The sequence below is a fragment of the Streptopelia decaocto genome, assembly GCF_964273445.1.
Source record: "Streptopelia decaocto genome assembly, chromosome: 6".
NCBI lineage: Eukaryota > Metazoa > Chordata > Aves > Columbiformes > Columbidae > Streptopelia > Streptopelia decaocto.
In genome coordinates, this window is record NC_138660.1 from 5,568,308 (window position 1) to 5,589,627 (window position 21,320).

The 21,320-nt window shown below is 39.2% G+C and overlaps 1 protein-coding gene across 1 annotated transcript in view; it reads right to left on the reverse strand.

Moving 5' to 3' along the window:
* Nucleotides 1–21,320, reverse strand: part of ARMC9 (armadillo repeat containing 9) — a 61,451-nt gene that overhangs the window by 17,008 nt on the left and 23,123 nt on the right. Inside the window, 12 exon segments of the mRNA XM_082055864.1 lie at nt 692–807; nt 1,526–1,630; nt 7,088–7,146; nt 8,442–8,532; nt 9,613–9,687; nt 11,431–11,507; nt 12,313–12,452; nt 14,338–14,461; nt 15,411–15,501; nt 16,813–16,905; nt 17,845–17,956; nt 19,055–19,089. Coding sequence (XP_081911990.1) covers nt 692–807; nt 1,526–1,630; nt 7,088–7,146; nt 8,442–8,532; nt 9,613–9,687; nt 11,431–11,507; nt 12,313–12,452; nt 14,338–14,461; nt 15,411–15,501; nt 16,813–16,905; nt 17,845–17,956; nt 19,055–19,089 — 1,118 coding nt within the window.

Here is a 21,320-nt window from a genome sequence, read left to right on the forward strand (position 1 = left end):
ACACACAATATACAGGGAGAGGGCTTGCAAAAGCTGTGGACATTATGATGGTGCAAAAGTTCACCACTGTGAGAAAGGGCACCAAGTAACAAAGAACGAACTCCCAATCTGCATTTAGTTCTTGTGCCTCCTATAGCCTAAGTGCCACGCTCAAACAGGTGCCATTTTTTTCCAGGCTAGTACTCAGAAGAAAAATCAAGATTGTGCAAGACAGACCTGCTACAGATCTGCCCACTGGAAAAAGTATTTCTTCCACAGCAGGAAATCGGACATACTAAGATTTTTGCCTTTCCCATTTTCTTTTTAATCTGTTCTCTTATGGGTGGGTAGCAAACTTCTCCAGAACAATATACTTTCTTGTGTATAAAGTGGAAGATCTCTGACCTTTTGGACACTCCATGCAACTTAACATTAAAATATGAGAAGATGGAAGACTATGAACACACAGGACATCATACAAATTTAAATCAAATTGATCAGTAAACATATACTCAGCTATTCCAAGTATGTGACCTAAGCCAGTGAACCTTCCTCTGTGTACAATATTCCTCTCCTTTTTTTTTGTTTTGAAGTTATCTTTAAGGAGTGATCAATGACAATGCACTTTTAGGTAGGGAAGGTGGGTTTTTTTTATTTGTTTGTTTTAAAGGAGTTTAAAAAAATCCAGCTTGTCTCATTTCATTAGACTTACATTAGGCATATAGTTCTGTGATAACCTGGTGTCACAGGTCTCTGGAGAGGCTCATCTATACTCTGATGGACACCAGGAAACAGCTTCTTCTTGGTTTTTGGAGTATGAGTCATTATCTGATACAAGGGAAATAAAGCAATAAAAATGCAGTGGAAAGACAGGTAAGTGGACCCATAGAGAAAATTCCATAGATACATTTCATCAGAAACTACATATCATTCTTGTGTTACTAGATAAAATTCCTGGAATCAGGCTGTTCTATCACATCTTATCTCATGTTACATTTCCAACATCAGCACTGGTAGACCTATAGAGTCCAGAAGGCATACAGTCACATTTATCTCAAATTAGTCACAGCACACTAAATGGCGCATTTATGTCAGCCTTACACGTTTTTTACTTAATGCGCTTTTGCTGCTTGAGGTAAGACATACAATACATGATCTGGTATAACGCCTGCAGGAGCAGTTAACTTTTCAACTTAAAAAAATATATATTCAGACCAGCCGAGTGTTCCAAGATCAATAACTTGCTCACCACTTTGCTTTGTGTGCTCAGAGTCACTGAGGTAGCACTGGAACCCTAAGGCTGACTTTAGCTTATTATTAAGCCACGGCCTGACCAACTCCTGTGAAAGGGTAGCTCAAATTTATTCCACTGAACAGCAGCTAATACAACAGACTGTGGAAGATTTGGACTGCTGTGTGGGTAGAACCCGGCTCTTCAAGCAACAGTTTGAAGAAGAAAAGATGTTAGAAAGTAATGAAACTGCTGAAATTTAGCACTTAATCCAGCACATTAATTTATTTCAAGGTGCTAGTGAGTGGTACTCACTCCCAGGTACTCAGTTGTCAGCAGCTTCTCTCCTGCAAGCTCCCCCAGTTGAGGCTGCAACACCTCGTCTTTGTCCAGATCAGACTCCATGATGTCATGGTCCTCCTGCAACAGCAACACGCATGTTATTTGAGACCAGGTTACAAGCAGTTTACATTCCAAATTTAGTCCTCCCTTCGGTAGTCACTTAGATGATAAGAACTTACATGTGCAGCACTAACAGTACTGGAAAGTTGTAATGTACAAGCATTGTCTGTCAAAAAAGTAACCTAAACTTGTGATATAACTAGAAACCAAAGAATCCTTAGAGCATAAAAAAACCACAAACGCTTCACCATAATGTACAGTATTCGTTTAAAAAGTTGTCCTCCTTCAAATTTCCAACCCCAAACCATTATTCCTTGCTTGACCTAATAAAGGCTGAGGAAAAATCTGAGTCGTTAGCACCTTTTTAGAACACTGCATGCTGCAGTGAAGAGATGCAATGCTCTTCAGCACGCAGTGCTTAACTAGCACCCGCTATGAAATATGGAGGTTTAGTTTCTGTGGATCTGCCCAAGTGAATCCAGTCATACAGTACAGGCTGAAAAAACAAAAGATGGCATTTCTCAGCCACATGGGAGGCCCAGAAAAGGCCTCTCTTGTTATTTTGTTTGGGGTATTTTTGTGGTAAAAACAGACAAACAAACCACCAAAAACACAAACCCCAAACTTAAGGTAAGTCAATTCTAACAAAAACCAACCAACCAAATAACCCACAACCCCCTCCCCCCCAACAAAACCAACAACAAAATCACCAAGGAAAGTTACCATTCAAGTAAAGAGGATGGTAGGAAACTTGACAGGAAAGTTGTCTGGATCTTTTTATGAGTCAGTATCATCTGATCATAAATTTAAGTTAGACTATAACAACTAGTAGTAAAAAGCAAGCAAGCACACTTTAAAACATTTCATAGCCTTTCCTAAACATAATACCAGCATTCCACGAGACTGAAATGCTCACGTGAGTATTCAGCACTCTGGGGTATGTCCCTTCACCTTGACAAATCACTGCAGTGATTTATTGCCATGTATTCCCTAAAACATTTAATTACACATTTTCAAGACACAGAAGCACAATAAAAATCCTTATTGTTGGGCATCCAAAACCCCTCCCCAAGCTGCGGTTCCTGCAGGGTGAGAGCGCGCTTGTCTGACAGCAGCTGTTTTTACAGCAATGTGAAGCAGTGCTGTAACTCAGGTTTGCAAAGAACCTTTAAAGCTGACAACATGGGACGGTACAAAATGATTGGAATCGGTACTTTAGGATACAAATATCACACAGGAAGGCAACAATCCTCTGTTGTAATCAACTTCTCAAGTGAAAAGTACAAAGAATTCACTCTTCAGATCAGCAAGCCAGGAAATTTTAAAGTTTGAGGGACTCTTGCAGCAAACCAGAAGTTGTAACACAAGAACAAGACAGTATTTTTGAGGGGATCTCATCAAGCTTTATAAATATCTCAACAGTGGGTGTCAAGAGGATGAACCAGACTCCTTTCAGTGGTGCCCAATGACAGGATGAGGGGCAACGGGCACAGACTGAAGCACAGGAGGTTCCATCTGAATATGAGGAGAAACTTCTTTACTCTGAGGGTGCCAGAGCACTGGAACAGGCTGCCCAGAGAGGCTGCGGAGTCTCCTTCTCTGGAGACATTCAAACCCACCTGGACACCTTCCTGTGAGATCTGCTGTGGTGAACCTGCTGGTTGGATTAGATGATCTCCCCAACCTTACTTTGATTAAGCACTCCTTCTTTTGATGTTTATCTAGCTGAAGTGTATTTTCACACTGCAGTTTACTGGTTTTATTGCCAGGTGCTAACGAGGGATCAAAGGACATCTGTTAAACTGTCACTGTTCAGTCATATAGTGTAGCTCAAGTTTGTAACTATTTGAATTAGAGCTACGATATCGCATACTCACTTTTACAAGCAGCTTTTAAAGACGGTCCAAGTCAATTAAAAAGCAGATGTAAAGATCAAATACTGAAGATACATTAAGCTAATATTCTCTCAACTGTTCTGTTAAAAATATCATGCACTGTGACTGTGGGTGTCAACACACCACAGATGGCACATAATGAAGGTGGGGATGTACTCCAGAAGCATCCTGAGCTCTGCACTAGTTAATTTAAAGCACAGCAGACAAACTTGAAAGCCAATTTACTTCTGAATAATGGTATACACGTTGACGTTTTTCATTCGGTTTATATGCTCCAGTGTCATCACACATTACAGAATCTTAAGTTTCTGAGTGTATGATGCTCTTAGAAATGCCAGAATTATCCTCCAACAGGCTAAACCCCATCTTGGAGCTAGCGTTTAGGAGAAAGTAGTCATCACCACAAGGTCTGCTCAAAGCCAAGACACAACTCAACAACAGATAAAATTAAAAAAAACATCAAAGGTAATAGTAACAGCATGGGGAACCTTCACACACTCTTAGAAACAATAAAAGTTGGGGCAAAACCTGAAAACTAAGTCTGCATAAGAGTCCTTTTGTTGTTTAAGTTGTGAACGTACAAATATTGATATTTACGTAAATCAGCAACAAATTATAATATGAGTAAGCAGTCTGAATGCGCATCATTAAATTGTCAATACAAGGACATGCTCTGAAAGACATTCAGTCTGTTGTAGTTTTTCAAAGTTACGTAAAGACAATACTTCAGATAACGTTTTCAAAAACTTTCTGTTGCCAGATCACAACATCAGATGTTATCACAGAACCTCATCAAAGAACAATAACTCACTGCATTTCCAAAATACAAAAGGGCTCCAAGCACTGAGGCAGCGAGTCAACAAATCTTTTGCCCATTTAACCAACTAAGAACATTATGCATTTTGTCTAGCATTTTGCTCCCATGCTGTTTATATGCTATATTTTCTAAACTGGGGATTAAGAAACTGGGCCTCCTTGCAGCTGGAATCTGACACTTCTGTTTCAAATGCCTACAGTTATTTTTGAGTCAAATAATAAGAAGTGACAGAAGCCTCTTTTAATCACATGACGGTTCAGCGGTAAAAATGCATTACAAAATTATTTGACCTAAAGCGCTGGGTGGGATTGTGAGCAGCAGCTTGTGGAAGGAGTATGACTGGAGAACTCACCTTCCTTTCGTTCCCAAGAGTGGGTAAAGTAATGAAAATGTTCAACACTATCAGGCAATTCAGTGTCGCACCTCTCATGAAGGAGCTCCTTATCTCTGCTTTCCCAACAGAGCACAGTATCCTCCAATAAAGTATACTAGAGTTCAAGCAAAAATATGAGTACTTTGGATTCTCACAATACACCTAAGACGCTCAAAGTCTTGGAACATCAGTCAAAGAGTGTCAAGCAGCGTATTAAACAAAGGGAAGTTATAATGACTAATCCCACATCTTGTACATCAAGCATTGGTTTTGGCTGGAAGGAGTGGAAAGATTATAGAAAACTCACTTCAGGACTGCAGGAGGTGAAGCAATTACAATACTATAATCCTGTTAGGAAAAAAACAACAGAACAAAACCAAACAGTTTGCTGTACCCCCTTAGAACAAAAGAGGGAGAGTCAATTGTTAAATAAAACTTCCTTGTAGCTCTAAACTTAGAATTTCCACATGGCTCTAAATTTAGGCAAAGTCACAAGAGTAATCAGTTCACGTGTTCAACAGCTATTGTGCCACAACACAGAAATTTGCTAAATAATGCAAGTAGTGCACAAACCTCCCCGGACGCTGCCAGACAAAGGCTGGATCCTGCAAGGTGCTGCACCCCGTGGCAGTTGAGGACACGCCACACCTCGAACAATTGGGACACGCTTTTTCCCCTGCTTTCCAAACATAAAAGGTTCAACGCGCACTTGAGAATGCACTCGGTCCCCTGCAGGACCAGGGCAAGTCTCAGACTGTCGCACGGTTGTCACTACTCAGCAGCATTTGCGATGAAGTGTAACAAGCTGGTAGAACGTGGATACAACTGACTTGGTAAATTTCATGTTGCTTGTTCTCCGTTGGTTCAGGACAAAAACTTTTTATCTAAAAACTTGTTTTTCAGTAAATTTATGTTCTCCAGTAATATTTATAATACAAGCATGTTTTGCAGAGATGTCAATGTCACTGACTTCTTCAGGGCAGGTACATGATACAAATGTTTGTGCACATACACACCCACTTAAATACATACAAATGCTATTCCAAGGACTTTTACCATAGCTGTTATTTTAAATTTCTCAAACAAGATTTTTCAATAAGAGACAAGCATTACGTGGTAGACTTATTTGAGATAAAACTCCCATGTATAGTATAGTATATTTTCAACGTCCCCTATACACTTATGACAACATCACCAGTGAAGACTGGGTCAACATTTCCTTCACATCATTTACACCTTGCTTTTCTTGTCAATTTAGATGATCAAGTATGGTGGGTTGTCTACACCTGGGATCCCATTATTCTGTGCAGACAGCTTCTTAAAAAAATGCTGAAGTATTAGTATAAAATGCATTTATTAGCAAAGACAAATATACAGCTAACCAGTTTATATTTACTATGACATAGCTTCTCATGCGTACTTTCTTTTTCTTTTCTCTTTTTATGGGTGAAGGGACTTGAACACAGACCTATGGGGAGAGGCTGAGGGAGCTGGGGTTGTTTAGTCTGGAGAAGAGGAGGCTTAGAGGTGAGCTTATCACTCCCTATCACTACCTGAAGGGAAGTTATAGCCAGGTGGGGATTGGGCTCTTCTCCCAGGCAGTCAGCAACAGGACAAGGGGGCTTCAACTCTGCCAGGGGAAATTTAGGCTGGATATTAGAAAGAAATTCCTTGCAGAGAGAGTGGTCAGGCATTGGAATGGCTGCCCAGGGAGGTGCTGGACTCAGCGGCCCTGGAGGTTTTTAAACTGAGATTGGACATGGCACTTAGTGCCATGATCTAGTCAATGGACTGGAGTTGGACCAAGGGCTGGACTTGATGATCTCTGAGGTCTTTTCCAACACAGTCGATTCTGTGATTCTCTGTGATTCTGTGGGACTCATTTCTTAATTTGTAATTACTGTTTTCCTTCATTACATACAGAAAATTTATTAAATATATTTCAAAGTTTCTAAACAGCAAAAGAAGTCACACCCTGAACAGATCATGATACCTTAAGAAAAAGCAGCAACATGTGCATAAAATATTCTGATGATAAACTGGTTCATTTGGTTCCTTTAACTGCTGAAATGGGTCTGCTTAAAAGCAACTTCTAATCTCTTCACTTATTTCAAGTTATAATCCTTTATCACAGAGGTGGTGACTTGCCAAAAATAAAAGAGTAGGACTTAACGTGAAGATAAGGGAATTAAACCAGATCCAATTTTCTTGTTAATATTAATACACCTTGGCAATTAAATGAAATAAACTCCCCAAACCAAAAAAAGCCAAATGAAAACTAAAACCAACCAACAAAACAAAACACCAAAGTCTGGCTTATTGACACAAATATTTTCTGTCTAGAAGGTTGAAGATTTTTCTAAAAGGTGCCACAAGGCCTTTAAACTTACTTCCTCATCCTCCTCTTCCTCTTCATCATCAGACACGATACTATCATTTAATGGCTCTTCTAGAAAGAAGCAAAACAAAATGGTGTAAGAGTACATGTGCAGCTTCACAGAATCTCTAGTTATTGCTTCTCTTTTGCAACAGTAAGATTCAGCTTGCTTCTCATACAGACACCGTTGTTTTCAGGACAACTATTGGAAGTATTTGCTTCTAATAAAGCATTCTAGAAATCACTGAAATTGGGAAAATGGCAGAAACAGAAACACTGTGGAATATTTATTTTCTCATAAATCCTACTATAAGGACTCAGTGTATTTACTGACAAGACTTGGATGAAAATGTGTGCACTTGCAAGTTCATCCATTTTCAACTAATTTTAAATAAAAGATTCTACTTCTCCCTACAAGCACTTCAATATTACACTGCTTTTGTAAGTAAAAAGATAGTAGAATACTTATTGTAACTTTTGGTCAAACTAACTTATGTAGAAAAAAGCACCCAGGCTTGTACTGGACATGTGTACACTCAGCTTTTACTCACCAATCAGACAAAACCTTTTAAAAATATGATTCACAGGTAGAAGAGGAACAATTCTATAACCTTGATGAACAACCATTGCATAGTGGCACTAAAGTGTTTAAATACTTCATTTTTTCTTTTAGAAGCTAAGACCATAAGGGATGCAGCCTTCTGCTCTTTCCAAAAGCCAAAGCAAGCAGTCAAACTTGTCCTACTTTTGCTGTACAGAAAGATTTAATCAGAGTTCATCTTCTTTTCGTTATTTGCCTTCTCTTTCTTCAGCCTCCATTGCAACCACAAGGAACAGAAAATACAATAAATAGTCCACATCCTCATATTTATCTGTATTAACACTGCATCGACAACTCCTGGGACCCATCAACATACTGTCCACAAAGGCTTTTCTCTGCCCCCTATTTAGGATACATAATTTCAGATAACAAAGCCACACTCCTCAAGAGATAAGAAGAGCAGAGACAGACCTGTTCCCTAAATCCTGCTTTACAAATTGTATTACCTGTTTATTTTTGCAGTTGACAGCAGTCTCATTACTGTGAGGCCACTAGCATGAAATAAAACAGTCGAGGTCATCATATTTACAGTTCCAAGACTCTGGGATTAAGACCTATCCAGCCTTTTAATTCTTTATGATTGTAACACAAAAGGAAATTTTAAAATACATGTGACATTCAAATCCTGACATTCACTATTCACCCTCTCTCAGACCATCACGCTATTGTTATTCTTTGAGAGTTTCAATGCCAAGTAAAAACACGAGCTTTCTTGTGGCTTTTGTGAAAGATTTACAGCTCAGATAGCTGCATCTGTTCTTCTGACCTGAATTGAGCTGCTTGATAATAAATTCAATCTGTCGGATCATCTCTGCATTTCCTTCCTTGATAAAGCAGCGCAGAATTTCTTCCATTCCCTGGATGTAGTGGAAAATATTGCTAGATTAGTATTTCATGTGACCACAGTGACAGAGTTTTGTTAGCTAAAATGTAATTGTTTTGTTGGGAGAAACAGAGGTGGTGTGGAACAAACCACTGTGCCAGCTCTAAACACTCCATTCTGTCCATACACTTCTTAAAGACAAAAAAAATGCTGTCTAGATTGATTCTAGGTTTGAATACAGAAGTATCCATGATGAACAGCAAATTTGTACAATAGATGTACTGCTTCTGCCTTCTGAACTCAATACACAGTAGCCAGCAGACAAGGGAAAATCTGCATTGGCAGAGACATCAGCACAAGGTTCAGAGAAGCAAAAAGCAGGACTAACTTTGACCTTCCCTTAAACCCAGTTTCTTTCTTTGTGGCCCCTTATGGGATGGATATTGTGTCTTTAATCATTTAAGATGACTTCCAATCCTCTGTGTGCTGTGAGGTAAAACATCTGACAACAATTTATGCCTGCATATAACTAGGTTAGTTCTAAGATACGGGGATACACAGCTATCCCAGGAACAGCTTCCTGAAATCCAGAAGTTAAACCACACTCATTATCATTAGACTTTCACAGAAGAACAATTCCCAGTTCTGCTAAAACCTTCTTCCTGCTGCCTTGCCCAGCAAATCATGTCTACACCAGGTAGAAACAAAAGCAGCACGAGGAGCTCATCCTCTTAGTGGCTATTCACAGGTTCAGAATGAGTAAAATAAGGGGAAGAAGCAGCAGGACAGATGAAAGCACATCCTGGGCCACACCCAGTCTACGAAATGCTAGATGGACAACACTATTCTAAGCAACACCTTTAACTTATAATTTAGACAGAATCCTTCACTCTGCTGGGGCTCCACTTCTGGGAAAAGACCAGCAAATACGGCAGAAGTGTTTGAGACATACATTCGTATCTGCCTCAGAATCAAAGGTGTAGGACCTCTTGTGGATTCCCTTCTCAAAATGCCACAGCTCCTACCTCACAATCCTGCTGCACACTGCTCAACAGCTACCTGTGTGCGACCTGTACGCGTTGATCTTTGTGCTGTGCAAAGCAGCACTTCTTACCATTGCTCTGGCTTCTTCTCGGACAGAAGGGATGGCCAGAATGCTGTACAGTGCTCCATTCACATACGGTTGTATCTAAGAGGAAGAAATAGCCATACCACTAAGAAAAACTCTTACATACACCCCGGCTGACTATAAGCAAAATTGACGAGTGAAGGTGCAGAACAACTACTTGCAGAGAGTTTAGTCAGGCTAGCCTGCACTTGCAAAAATGCCCACTTGGGAAGCAGGGAACTTTCAGGATGCAAATATCCTGTGATATGGTTTATTTAAATCAGTATTGCTGCATGCTGATCCTCCCCCCACACCTCTGAAACTGTATTCTTGCAAATTGACCTAGCCCTAAAAACAAAAAAAGGCAGAAAAAGAAGGTTAATTTCTGACAAACACTAGTGGCAATACAAAAAATAGGACAAAGAACAGGGACAAGACTGTGTCGGCATGAACTCAAGATAGGCTTCAGGCATTACACCCTTAGGCAGGATGATAAAAGCCGTAGAAGGTTACTCAAAACATCCTCTCACTCTGCAGCCTGTTACTGTCCCTCAGCAGAGGCAAAAAACCACCCAGCCTGAAAGCTCTGCCACCAGATCTATCAAACTAGTTTTATCAGCACTTATGTGACCCTTTGTATTGGCCAGTTACTGTTGGAGCGCTAAGATTCCGACTCATCTTCTGTCTATAAGCTTGGAACAATGAACAGTGAGCTGGGCTGGGAGCAGGGGAAGCAAGGAAAGGGAAGGAACTGGGAATTACACGGGGGTTACACAGCTTCTCAGGAAGCTCTCCCGGCCTTCTGCCTTCGACATCAATAACAAAACCTCTATCAGCTGCACTGGTGCAAACTAGGTCGTAAGAACGTACCCGCCGAGGGAAATTTCAAGGTAATTCTAAGGCACAGAATTCAACAGTATATTTTCAGTTTAAGCTATAAACAAAAAACCACTGATGATACGATCATTGTATATAAACATAAGACACCAGAGTTTATATTTCATCTTTACAAGAAGTCCCCAAACACCTTGCACAAAGGATCATTCCAGAATACTCTAGTAAAAATTCTGCCTTCCTGATTTCAGCTTCATACAATATTTGTCTACATGTTTTCCTGCCTTGAATTTTACTCCATGGTTAAAGAAGTTCCCCTCTGCAGAGAGAGCTGAAGTAATGCTTTACATAGCAGATACCATAGTGATTTTCCAGAAAGCATAAGGTAGACATAACTAATAATTTTTAACATTTTTCTTTGAGATAGTTTAATTTAGCATCTAAGCTGGAAGTGTGTCTGGAGACAGAAAAGAAACAAACCACAAAAGGGTTAAGCAGCAGGTTAAATGAAGTGACAGATAAAAAGATAATAAGGGTTCAATGTCACGAGCGTACTGCTTTCTCATAATATTCCTTAAAACTACTAGCAAATTTGCTTCTTTGCACCTGATGTTTTGCATAATGGGCTTGCACCACACATTGTTCATCTCATGAACTAGTTAAGCTTGAGATGATTTGGTGTGAGATGACATTTAAACAGCATCAGAAACTGCAATCAGGAAGGCACGTGGATTGCATTCTAACTATGCATCTAAAAGACTTTCATTCTTAGCTGCCAACATTTGTTGAAGGAAGACATAATTATGTCTAGAAAGACCAGCGCCCGATGAAATCAAATTTACATAATTGTGAATTTTAGGAAAACTTCACACAACTTAATTACACGAGGGAAACAAAACCAATTTACTTATTTTAATTTCTTCCTTTCTTGCTTTGTCTTTATTTTTTCTTTGTGCTTTCTCATTAACCCAGAGTTTGCTGTACAAATACCTCGTGATTCTCATGGCCAAGAAGATCAGAGAGAACTTTGAGCACATGGTTTGCGATCCTTGCACACGTTTTCTTCCCTGCAAAGTGAGAAAACATAAATATGCTTGAAAAAAATATAATGATCAGAGCAAGCTTCTTACTTGCTTCTTAAAATCAGTCCTAAATACAATCTACAGGGAGCAACATTGTTCCTTGTTCCTGCCAAATGCTGCTCAGTATAACTGAGCTGAAACCAGTGGAGTTACTCTGGATTTACACCGTTTTAGTCTTGGACAGGGTGCAATACAAAGGGATTTTTAAAAGTTTAACAAAGCCATTATCTTGCTTATGGCAAGCAGTTAATTCTTCACCCTACCTTATTTTAGTTTTTAAAACAAAACTTACTTTAAGCTCCTTTTAAGTCTCTTAGTCATAGACAGGACCTTATTTTCTGGGGGTGGGGTAATCTTTGTATTGTAGAAGTGAAGCATGCAAGTAAAGGTTAAGTTTCTCGCCATTATTCATCACTCAGTTCTGACCTTCTTTTATACAGATGAATCTCTAACACAAGTATAAAGTGTCCTTTGAAAAGTGGGCCTTGCGCGTAGGAACGGCAGTCTGCACATATGGATACCAAAAAAGAATCAAATCCTAGAGGGTTCCATTGATTAACTGCTTTCTTAATTCTTTAGATTTTGGTGAAGCTAACCTCCATTGTTTGGGATTATTGGGAAAGAGCTCTGCTCAAAAACATCGGTTATAACACCCAAATATCTCTGGTCATGTGAGTCCCTGCTACTAATTGCAGTCACTTGAAAGAATCCATGTATACCAGCAAAAAAAGATTCACAACTTTCCCTATCCATTCCTTGGAATAAGGTTGTAATTCAAAATGTGGGACACCTGCACTGCGCAGACAAAGATTCATGAGCAAGGCAACCGAATACTCCAGCGTGTAATCAGACAGGCAATCCGAATCCCTGAGAACATCAACCAGCCAGAAGATGAGCCCGTCGCTGATCATGGCCGACTGCAGCGCGCGCCTAGGGTCCAAAGAACAAAAAGCCCACAGAAGTCAGACCACAACACAAAAAGCTTTCAAATACATTTATAGCAAATATAAGCATATTAAAACCCTACTTCATCTACTCGCTATACACTAGCCTGCCAACAAACCCCCCCAAACTATCCATTTTGGCAGAATCAACTAAACTAAGGAATTAACAAAGCCTGAAGAAATGGAAGATACGGATTCCCACAGGGTTAGAGCACTAAAAGGTTGTTGGGCGGGTCATTTTTTTTGTGGTTTGTTTTGTTTTTTTTTAAACCTGCAGGCTACTGAGGTAGCTTTCTTCATTGTTTTCTAAGGCTTCTAACCACCTAAAACTGCATTTTCAATTGTCTTCAAATTGGTAAAAAAAGCCGGCTACACACAACAGACCCATAAAACACATTAATTACTACTTCTGCCATAGGTACCCATAGCACTATAGCACTTTTGTACTGTTGATTTGACAAATGAGATTTTTTGCTTAAATCTATTTGCTCTTTCCTCTAGAGATTCTTAAAGCATGTATTCTTTTAACTCAACCTGTAGGTGCCCTTGAAGAGTATACTGAATAAAGTGGTCAACTGTGCTCTCCCATTGCAGAAATTCCTCACTTTACAATAGAAAAAAATAAGTATATACTGGTAGAAAGGTCTTACTGAAGAACACCATTTTGAAAAACCAATTGGCAGTAAGTCTAAGCTACAAAAATCAAAGCAGGTATTTTCCTGGTCTTGGTACTTGGGATCTGAATTACTCTTGAAAGTTCATATGCTTCCTCGGTCCTGGATCTTGCAGCAGGTCTATGGTAAGGACTGAGCAAAACAAGGGAGCATCCCACCACACATTCAAAAAAAGGAAAGTCCATCATGTTAAGTATCTGGAATTAACCTTTATAAGATTAACTGTTATTTTTTAGAAAGTAAAAAACTTGCAAATTTTAAGTAGCTTAATGTCTAGGCCACAAAATTCAAAATGACTTGTACTATGAACAACTGCTTTAATCAAAGCATCATTTTCTCTAAGATTGGGTTAGGATTTCAAGCAGTATAAGGTATCGTGTCAGGAAGCAGTGCAGAATTCTACCCAAAGCACATTTACATGTGCTTCATCTAGACAAGTTCTACATGAAGCAAATCCAAAAGCAGCCTTCATTCTTCAACACAGCCAAAGAAACAAATAATTAAAAAAAAAACCCAAACCAACGCTTGCAGTCTTAATTCAGAAGAAGTAAGAATGAAAATAAAAGCTCAGCACATCCATATACCTCCTCACATTTAGTTAACTATTCAGGGCTGAACAGTCTTCACAAGTATGGTGAAAACACAGTTCCTAGATCATATGTATTTGATAAATGACAGCAACATCATGCCCTTTACTGCTTTTGTATACTCCTTTTGTGGTGGGCATTTGAGACAGACTGCTAGGGCAAAAATAAGAGAGAAGACAGCCCATCCATAGACAGCTCCAGGAAAGAGGATCAACAGGATAAGGATGAAATCCCTGAAAAATGTTTGCAGAAAGGATAATGAAAACCTTATGCTTTGGAATGTAATGCAACTCTTTTTTCTATGCGGTGTCTTCAGAACTTTCTCCCTTAAGATTTTAACTTTGTTCAGTTAAGGAATACACATAAAGTACAGAAAGCTGTGGCAGGAGATGTACATTTACTTGAGTCTTGACAGCTGGTAGGAAGTCAGGTTAATTCAGTCAGCAAAACTGAGTTCTCCTCCATAATAAATGACACTGCTTTCATCAGTCAGCAGAGGTTCTGATGATCGTTATGGGAAAACCAAGTGCTCTTCTTTCTCCCTGAACAGAGCCCAAATAGCCTGCATTTCCTCTCCTGCTGTCACCACTGTGTGCTGTGCTTTCATCACCTGAGGCTGAATTTCTGCAGAGCCCCCAGAACATTCTCCCATGTAAGGGAATCCTTGTCTTCAGCTTTCAGTCTCTCCTCCAGCATTCGCAGCAACATGGGGTTCTGAGAAAGGTAGACACGACCTGGTGCAAAAGCAGTGAAAGAACAGATGCTGAGATATCAGTTCATGACAGAAGAGCTCCCTCTCCTTGGAAAAGCAAGCAGAATTGACCTCAGTGTCTTCTTGACAAGCCACAATGTGGTGCCAAGACCCAAACAGACCTGTACAAATAAGTCATCTAGCAGACCAATTGCATTCAATGCAGCCATTTAGGGCATTAGAGGCCAAATTAGTCCCACAACGAATCCACTATTCCTCTTTCAGGACATGCTTTCTGACCTGTCACAGTTCTGTACGCTCTAGGCAAAAAGCAGAGATGTCCAAAGAGCTTGGGAAAGTGAGGTGCCCTACTGCTATTGACTTTAAATGGGATTGCAGCTCCTAGCAATAGTTAGTTCCTTAAGTGGCACCAGACCAAGGGCTAATTTGGGACAGGCAGAGATACAAAGCTGCATATACATACATATATATGGATACGTATATATCTCAGATAGCAGTGATACACAAAGGTTTATTCAGGTGAGTACCAGGAAGATAAAAGAGCAGCTGCACTAACTACTGTTACACAGCCTGGTAGCAGTTCTGCCTATAGGATCTTTAATTAACAAGGATATTATTATTATTATTATTATTATTATTATTATTATTATTATTATTATTATTATTATTATTATTATTATTATTATTTTATTTTATTTTTTTCACCCTCATGAAGAGACTGAAGACTATATTAAAGGCAGCACCTGAGTAAGTTCCCACATAGACCACAAAACATCAAAAGGAGTCAGAAATGCTGAATATACAGCGTCAAAATGAAAACTTTGGAATGCACGTAACAGAAGACAGTGAATCCCTAGGAAAAGGGTGCCAATAAGGCTCTAAATCTCCACATGCATTGACGTGTATTTGTGAAGTATCTATAACCCTGCATTATATGAAAATGCTCTTTTTCTTTGCAGTGAATCTCTTACCTTCTGACAGTGAAGCAAAAGCATTGATGAGCCTTGCCATATACTGTCTGACCACCTCACTCTTCGAATGTAATAATTTGAGAACAGTTCTCTGAAAAAAACAAACATTAATAAAAACTCACCAAAGGAGGGAAAAACCAAAGTTAGTCTTTCATAATGTTTGAAAAGCTTCATTAAATTTTCACACTAAACAAACTTTGAATGCATATCAATATCTTAATATATTTTTGTCTTAAATATCTTAATATTAAATATATTAATATCTTAATATATTTTTATCTTAATATATATATTGTTTTATTGGCAGGGGCTGCGGGAGAGATGGAAAACGAACAAATAAGCAAATTTCAGTTCCTCAGCTCTGTGTGTTAAAAAACTATTAAGCTCCGTGGTGCAGGGTGAGAATTATAATGAACCAACACAGTTATCAGTTAAAGCTGGTATCTAAAATTAATATTTAGTCAGTGACAAAAATAAATACCTAATTTTGTAACGAATTTAAATATCATAATGATACCTGAATAGGAATGTTTTTGTTTGACAACTAAGAGCAGGGGAAAGCAGCTCAGTAACTTACCAAGAACATCACATTGCAAACTATTTTTAATCTGTTTTACTTCAGGCATTACCTACACATAACTTCCCTCTTACGGAAATTTACAGGGAGAAAAACAGATCATTGATTTAATAATCCTTTCAACTTTTTAAGTGGTACAAGTTACTGTTGCAACGACAATGGGACCCACAATGTAACAAGTAGGCCCATTGCTTCAAACAACTGGGGAAAATCAACTATGCACAAAATTCACTATTACAAATTAAAAAGTTGTACTTTTGTTAGTAATAGTAGTGGATTACAAGTGACTGAAGCAATCTTTCAAAATCAACACACCCACAATTCCCCCTTCTAAATAAAGGTAACAATTCGTTCCAAATTCATTTAAATACTATTGAACATGTTATTACAAGCACATAATCAGATATTTGATAAGGCTATTGGGACTGAAGTTCTAATTTAGTCCTTATCCTAGATCAGTGGAATGGATTGAAAGTATTATCTAACAATACACAATCACTCAAAAAGAGACACAGAATCTGATACGCAAGAGCTTATTTCTAAGTAAGGGGCTCAGGAGGCTTCTGCTCAACTCACTGGCATCAAGCACGGTGACAAACTTCTACCTGTCTACAAGAATTATATCTACACTGAGAGCTCTTGCAATGCAAAGCTCTGCCCATCGCATTTAAAGACTGTGATGCAGAAGTTAAACATATCCTATGATTTTGGCATTACTACTTTTTTTTCCCCCATTCCGGAGTGATACATTTTTCTGGTCAGCACTTTACAGAAACAAATGAGCAATATCAGATGCAAGGTGGGGGAAAACCCTTTCCAGCTGACCTGAGAGTTGCTGTGGCAGTCTAGGAGGTCGTTACTGATGTAGGCTTGCAGGACAGTGTCTCTCTGCTCTCCAGGATGTGATGTTGTCAAGCGCTAAGATAAATAACAACCAGTCAAAAGAATAAATGGCAACGTGAATTGATGACCACTCAAGATTTTAAAGGTGCTGATACCCCATAATTGAGAAACCTGTTCTCATGAGGAGAAGGAATTCAGCCTCAGTGATCTAAGGGAAAGAGATGGACTGACCTGACCTCAGCTCAACGATCCATTACAAAACTGCTACTCAGGAGCTGCCATCTCTGTCCGTACAGGAAGGATGCAGCATTACTTCCCATAACGTTAAAAAGCCCCTTTTATAGCTACAGATGTGGTCCTTTCTAAAACATCTGAGACAGAGTACCAGGCTAGAAGAACCAGCGGTCAGACCCAACGGATGTTTTCTTATGTGAAAACGGACACTGAAGCTTGATCAGAATTCCACTATGATCATATTTCACATCTGTCACTTCAGACCCATCGGCTTCATTTTCAGCAGGAAAAGGTAACTTCCCGTTGTCAACTTTAATTTTTCTGGAATATCGCTATATGATCTGAATCAACCAAATCACATGCTCTTGTAGGATACCTTGATTATAAAGGACAATTGGTGATTAGAGTCAGGTATTTCTTGGATACAGCAATACTTACACAAGTTTAAAATGGGGCAACACCTGGGAAAATGAACTGCCTAAACCAACAACAATTTATTTGAAAAAACATCAGAAATTACTTTCACTGAAGATCCCAGCAATCCCTATCTGGCTTTCCTCAGATAAGAAGAAAACTGCTAGAAATAGATGCCTACTTGACTGGGTTTTCTTCACCATCTCAAGAGCCTTAGCCAGCTTCACCAACAAAGAGAGAAGTTGCCTGTAATGCTGAACTGATCACCAGAACCATCATCCTGCTCTTAAGGTGGATTTTAATACTGGATCCCTCCAGAAGGGATCTATTTCTTTATTTCTGCAGAGGCCTCTTCCTCTCCCTTACCCAGCGCAGAGCCTGCAGCAAGAAGGCCTTGAGACGATCGTTCCCTGTAATCAAATCTTTCTTCAGCTTCTCATAATCCAACGAGGGCAACAATGGCACATCCTGCATCTTCCTACAATGCAAATGGGAAAGACATTAATCAAAACTCTCCTTATTCAGCACAGCTGATGTTACTGAGGTGAGAAGAGCCAAAACAGGAAGGCTGCTTCAGAAAAAGAGCTTCCACTTTTTTACACCTTTGTTGCTTTTATTACCATTACCATGTGAGAACAGACTTTTTCAGTTCATGCTCTGAGCTTTTTAGTGGCACAGGACAGTACAGCAACATCCTTTTTTGCTCTGTGTGGATCACAAGCTTGTGGCCCTTAGCACTCGGTTATAAAAAGACACGGTAACAAGCTGCAGCTCCAACTTCACCACTAAGCCCCCATGCACACAGAAATGTCTTCTCCAAGGCAAAGGTGGAAGGTCGGACTTTTACAGGCTGGGCTATGCTGGCTTAATGTAAGACTTCATACAAGACCACTTTCTGTGCACCAGTACTATCTTTCTGAGTTTTAACATTGCAATAGAAGTTTCACTTTAAAAAAATTGCTTCCAGTCAATGCTTTACTTTTAATATTTAAATATATTCCACTAAACATTTTTTACTCCTATCTTCCTACCCTACTACTTTTCAAAACAGATTTTCTGTTATACATATAATTGTCCCTTTAATTATATTGTAAACAACAGAAGGATCAAAACATTACCTTGAAAAATTTAATAAAACCTTCACCTCAGATATACCAACTCTATGTAATCTAACAAGCAAAAAATTAAGTTAGTCACAAAAAAACTTGAACTTGAGGCACCCAAAAATCCACGTGATTGATTCCCCCTTTCCTGGATTTGTGAGAAGCAAACCAATTACAATAACAGGACCGTGCTGTGCGGAAACAGCAAAGAAAACACAGCAACCAGCTCACAGGTGTGGAGCGGCAGATTTACTGGATTAGCAACATCCTGCTGAAATTAGAATGTTACTGAGCCTGCCCAACAGAAGAATACAGATTACACAATATCTGCCTGCAGGGTTACACTGAGATCAGAGGAAGCGCACAGAGGACGAGCGATTCCCATTTGCAGACAAGGGGCAGCGCACTCCAGCTCCCAAACCCTTCCTCCTCTTCTCTACAGATGTGCCTGAAGCTCAGCAGTAAATACTTACGCAGGGGCTAAAGATGCTCTTAACATTGTGGAAGCCTGGATCAGAAAAAGAGAGGAAAACAAAGAAACCACAACAGATTAGTCCAAATTCCAGATTAGTCCAAATTCCACTTCAACAGTGTTACTAACAATGTCCACAGTGAATCCTCTCACTCTAAAAATTACCTACACTTGAAGCATAAAAAAAAAAAAAAACAGAATGAAAAAAGTGAGTAGAAACTACCACCCAAAGCCCACTGATGAAGATTAAGAACTTTCTAAACACATTTATTGCCTTCAAAAACTTTCATACCTTAAAGTTGTAATTATATTTCACGGGAGACCTAGCACACGTTACAGCATCCAAACTTGCTATACTTCTTTGTTTGGATGCTAATGTTATCAGAGTGCCTATTGCTACTAATATGTATCCCTATATGTAACTATTAATATGTAAAGATAAGACTGTGTATTCTAGTACAGATAAAACAAATATGGAACAGCATGGCATTTCTCAGTGGTTCTGCCCTGGGCAAGTCCAGTTTAAGCCTGGATATTTCCTCTCTGATGCAGTTGGCATGGAGCATATACAGCACCACTGCTGAATAAGTTGAAACTTAAATACATCAACACCATATAAAGTTTCCATACAAAAGCTGTCTGCCTCAGTAAATATTTTTTGCTACAGCTAATTGTGGGTCAGCCAAAAAGCAGCAGTTTTGGCATGAGAGTGCTTCATATCATGCATTCTGATGTCAACTGCATGCCATATTCGCAGAATATTCAGTGTCATCTCTTTGTGTTGACCTACCTGCTCACTTTCTAAAAAAAAATCTCTCATTACCACTTATGCCTTTAAAACGGGTCTTCTCTTCTAACCTACCCTCTTTCAATGGGAGCTATATAATTAATGTCTATTGTCAGATTTAAAACAGGGATTTGGGAGACAAAAAGCATGAAATACCATAGAGAATATTGAATTACCCCAGCTGACATATTACTGAACACACCAGTGCATGGGTATCCTTCGTAATACAAGGAACTGTTCTTTTAGAAGTGAAATAAGCTTATACGCACACTGGAAAGCATTTATATTATATTTAAGTCAATGAATGACTTGTACACAATAGACAATTAATAGGTCACACACTTCAAAACTAACCTGTCTTGTCAGCAGTTCAAATCACAGTTTATTTTCCACAATAGAAGTGTCTTTCAAAGTATCCTATCTACCTAAACTGTTTTCCCCTCATTTACTTTTATTCATTTTCTTTAGCATTTTTGATAAATATCAACAGTTAACTTTTGTTTAAACAAAACTGTTTTTCCAGTCAAAATCTATCATCTTGTACCTGAGTGTGCAATGAAACTACAAACCATTTCTGTTGGCTTCCCCAGCACTCTTCTCCATTAAAGGAAACTGGGAAGAAAGTGACTGTAGTATGTTAAAGCTACAGAAATGACAGAGCCTTTGAAGATGAAAAGACAAAGAACAGTGGTGAGCAACGCAATAGAGCAGGTCACTAACAGACATCTTTATGTGTAGATGTAGAAGCTCTTGCCCATCACTCCTTTGCTATTTTAGAAATAAAAACGTGCTCCAACCAAAGTTTAACCAAAGGATATATAATTGGGAAAGGTACACGCATCGCCCTTCCACACAAATAAAACTTTTGGGCAAGATTTTGTAAGCTTTTATAAATCTGGATTTTTAAAAATCAATCAGATCAAGGAGGACAAAGTGCTATTAATTCCCAAATTACTTTTTCAAGCTGGCAGATGGAGTGCAGCAAAGCATTTAGTAGGGTTTGGCTCTGCAGTTTGCCTACACCAAAAAGGCACCACACAGTGAGGTGGACCCTGCACTGGAGCTCAGAGGACAGGACCACCGAGATGGAGAAGCTTCTTGTCCAGCACACACTTTTCTGATCAGACCCACGTTCATCAGTCTAGAACGTGCACAGGAAGGAGGAAGCACTCTAAGGTATTTCTGGGAAAGCAATAAGGATACAGTTCATATCATGTCAGGTTCAATGATGCGAAACAAACGGTGAGAAGTTTTTCAGGGCTAGTTTGTCCTTCACTGCACCTTCATTTCTGCATCTGACTATGGTCAGCACCACTGATAAGCAGAAAGAATGCAACTGTGTTGTGGGCAGAGATTTCCTTTCTTCATCTACATGATTGTGATTAGTCATAAATAAGCTAATCTGTATTGGTCCAGCAGAGCACATTGGGTCTCGAGAGCCAGCTTCTAGTCCTGATTCAGCTACCAACTGCAGAGAGAA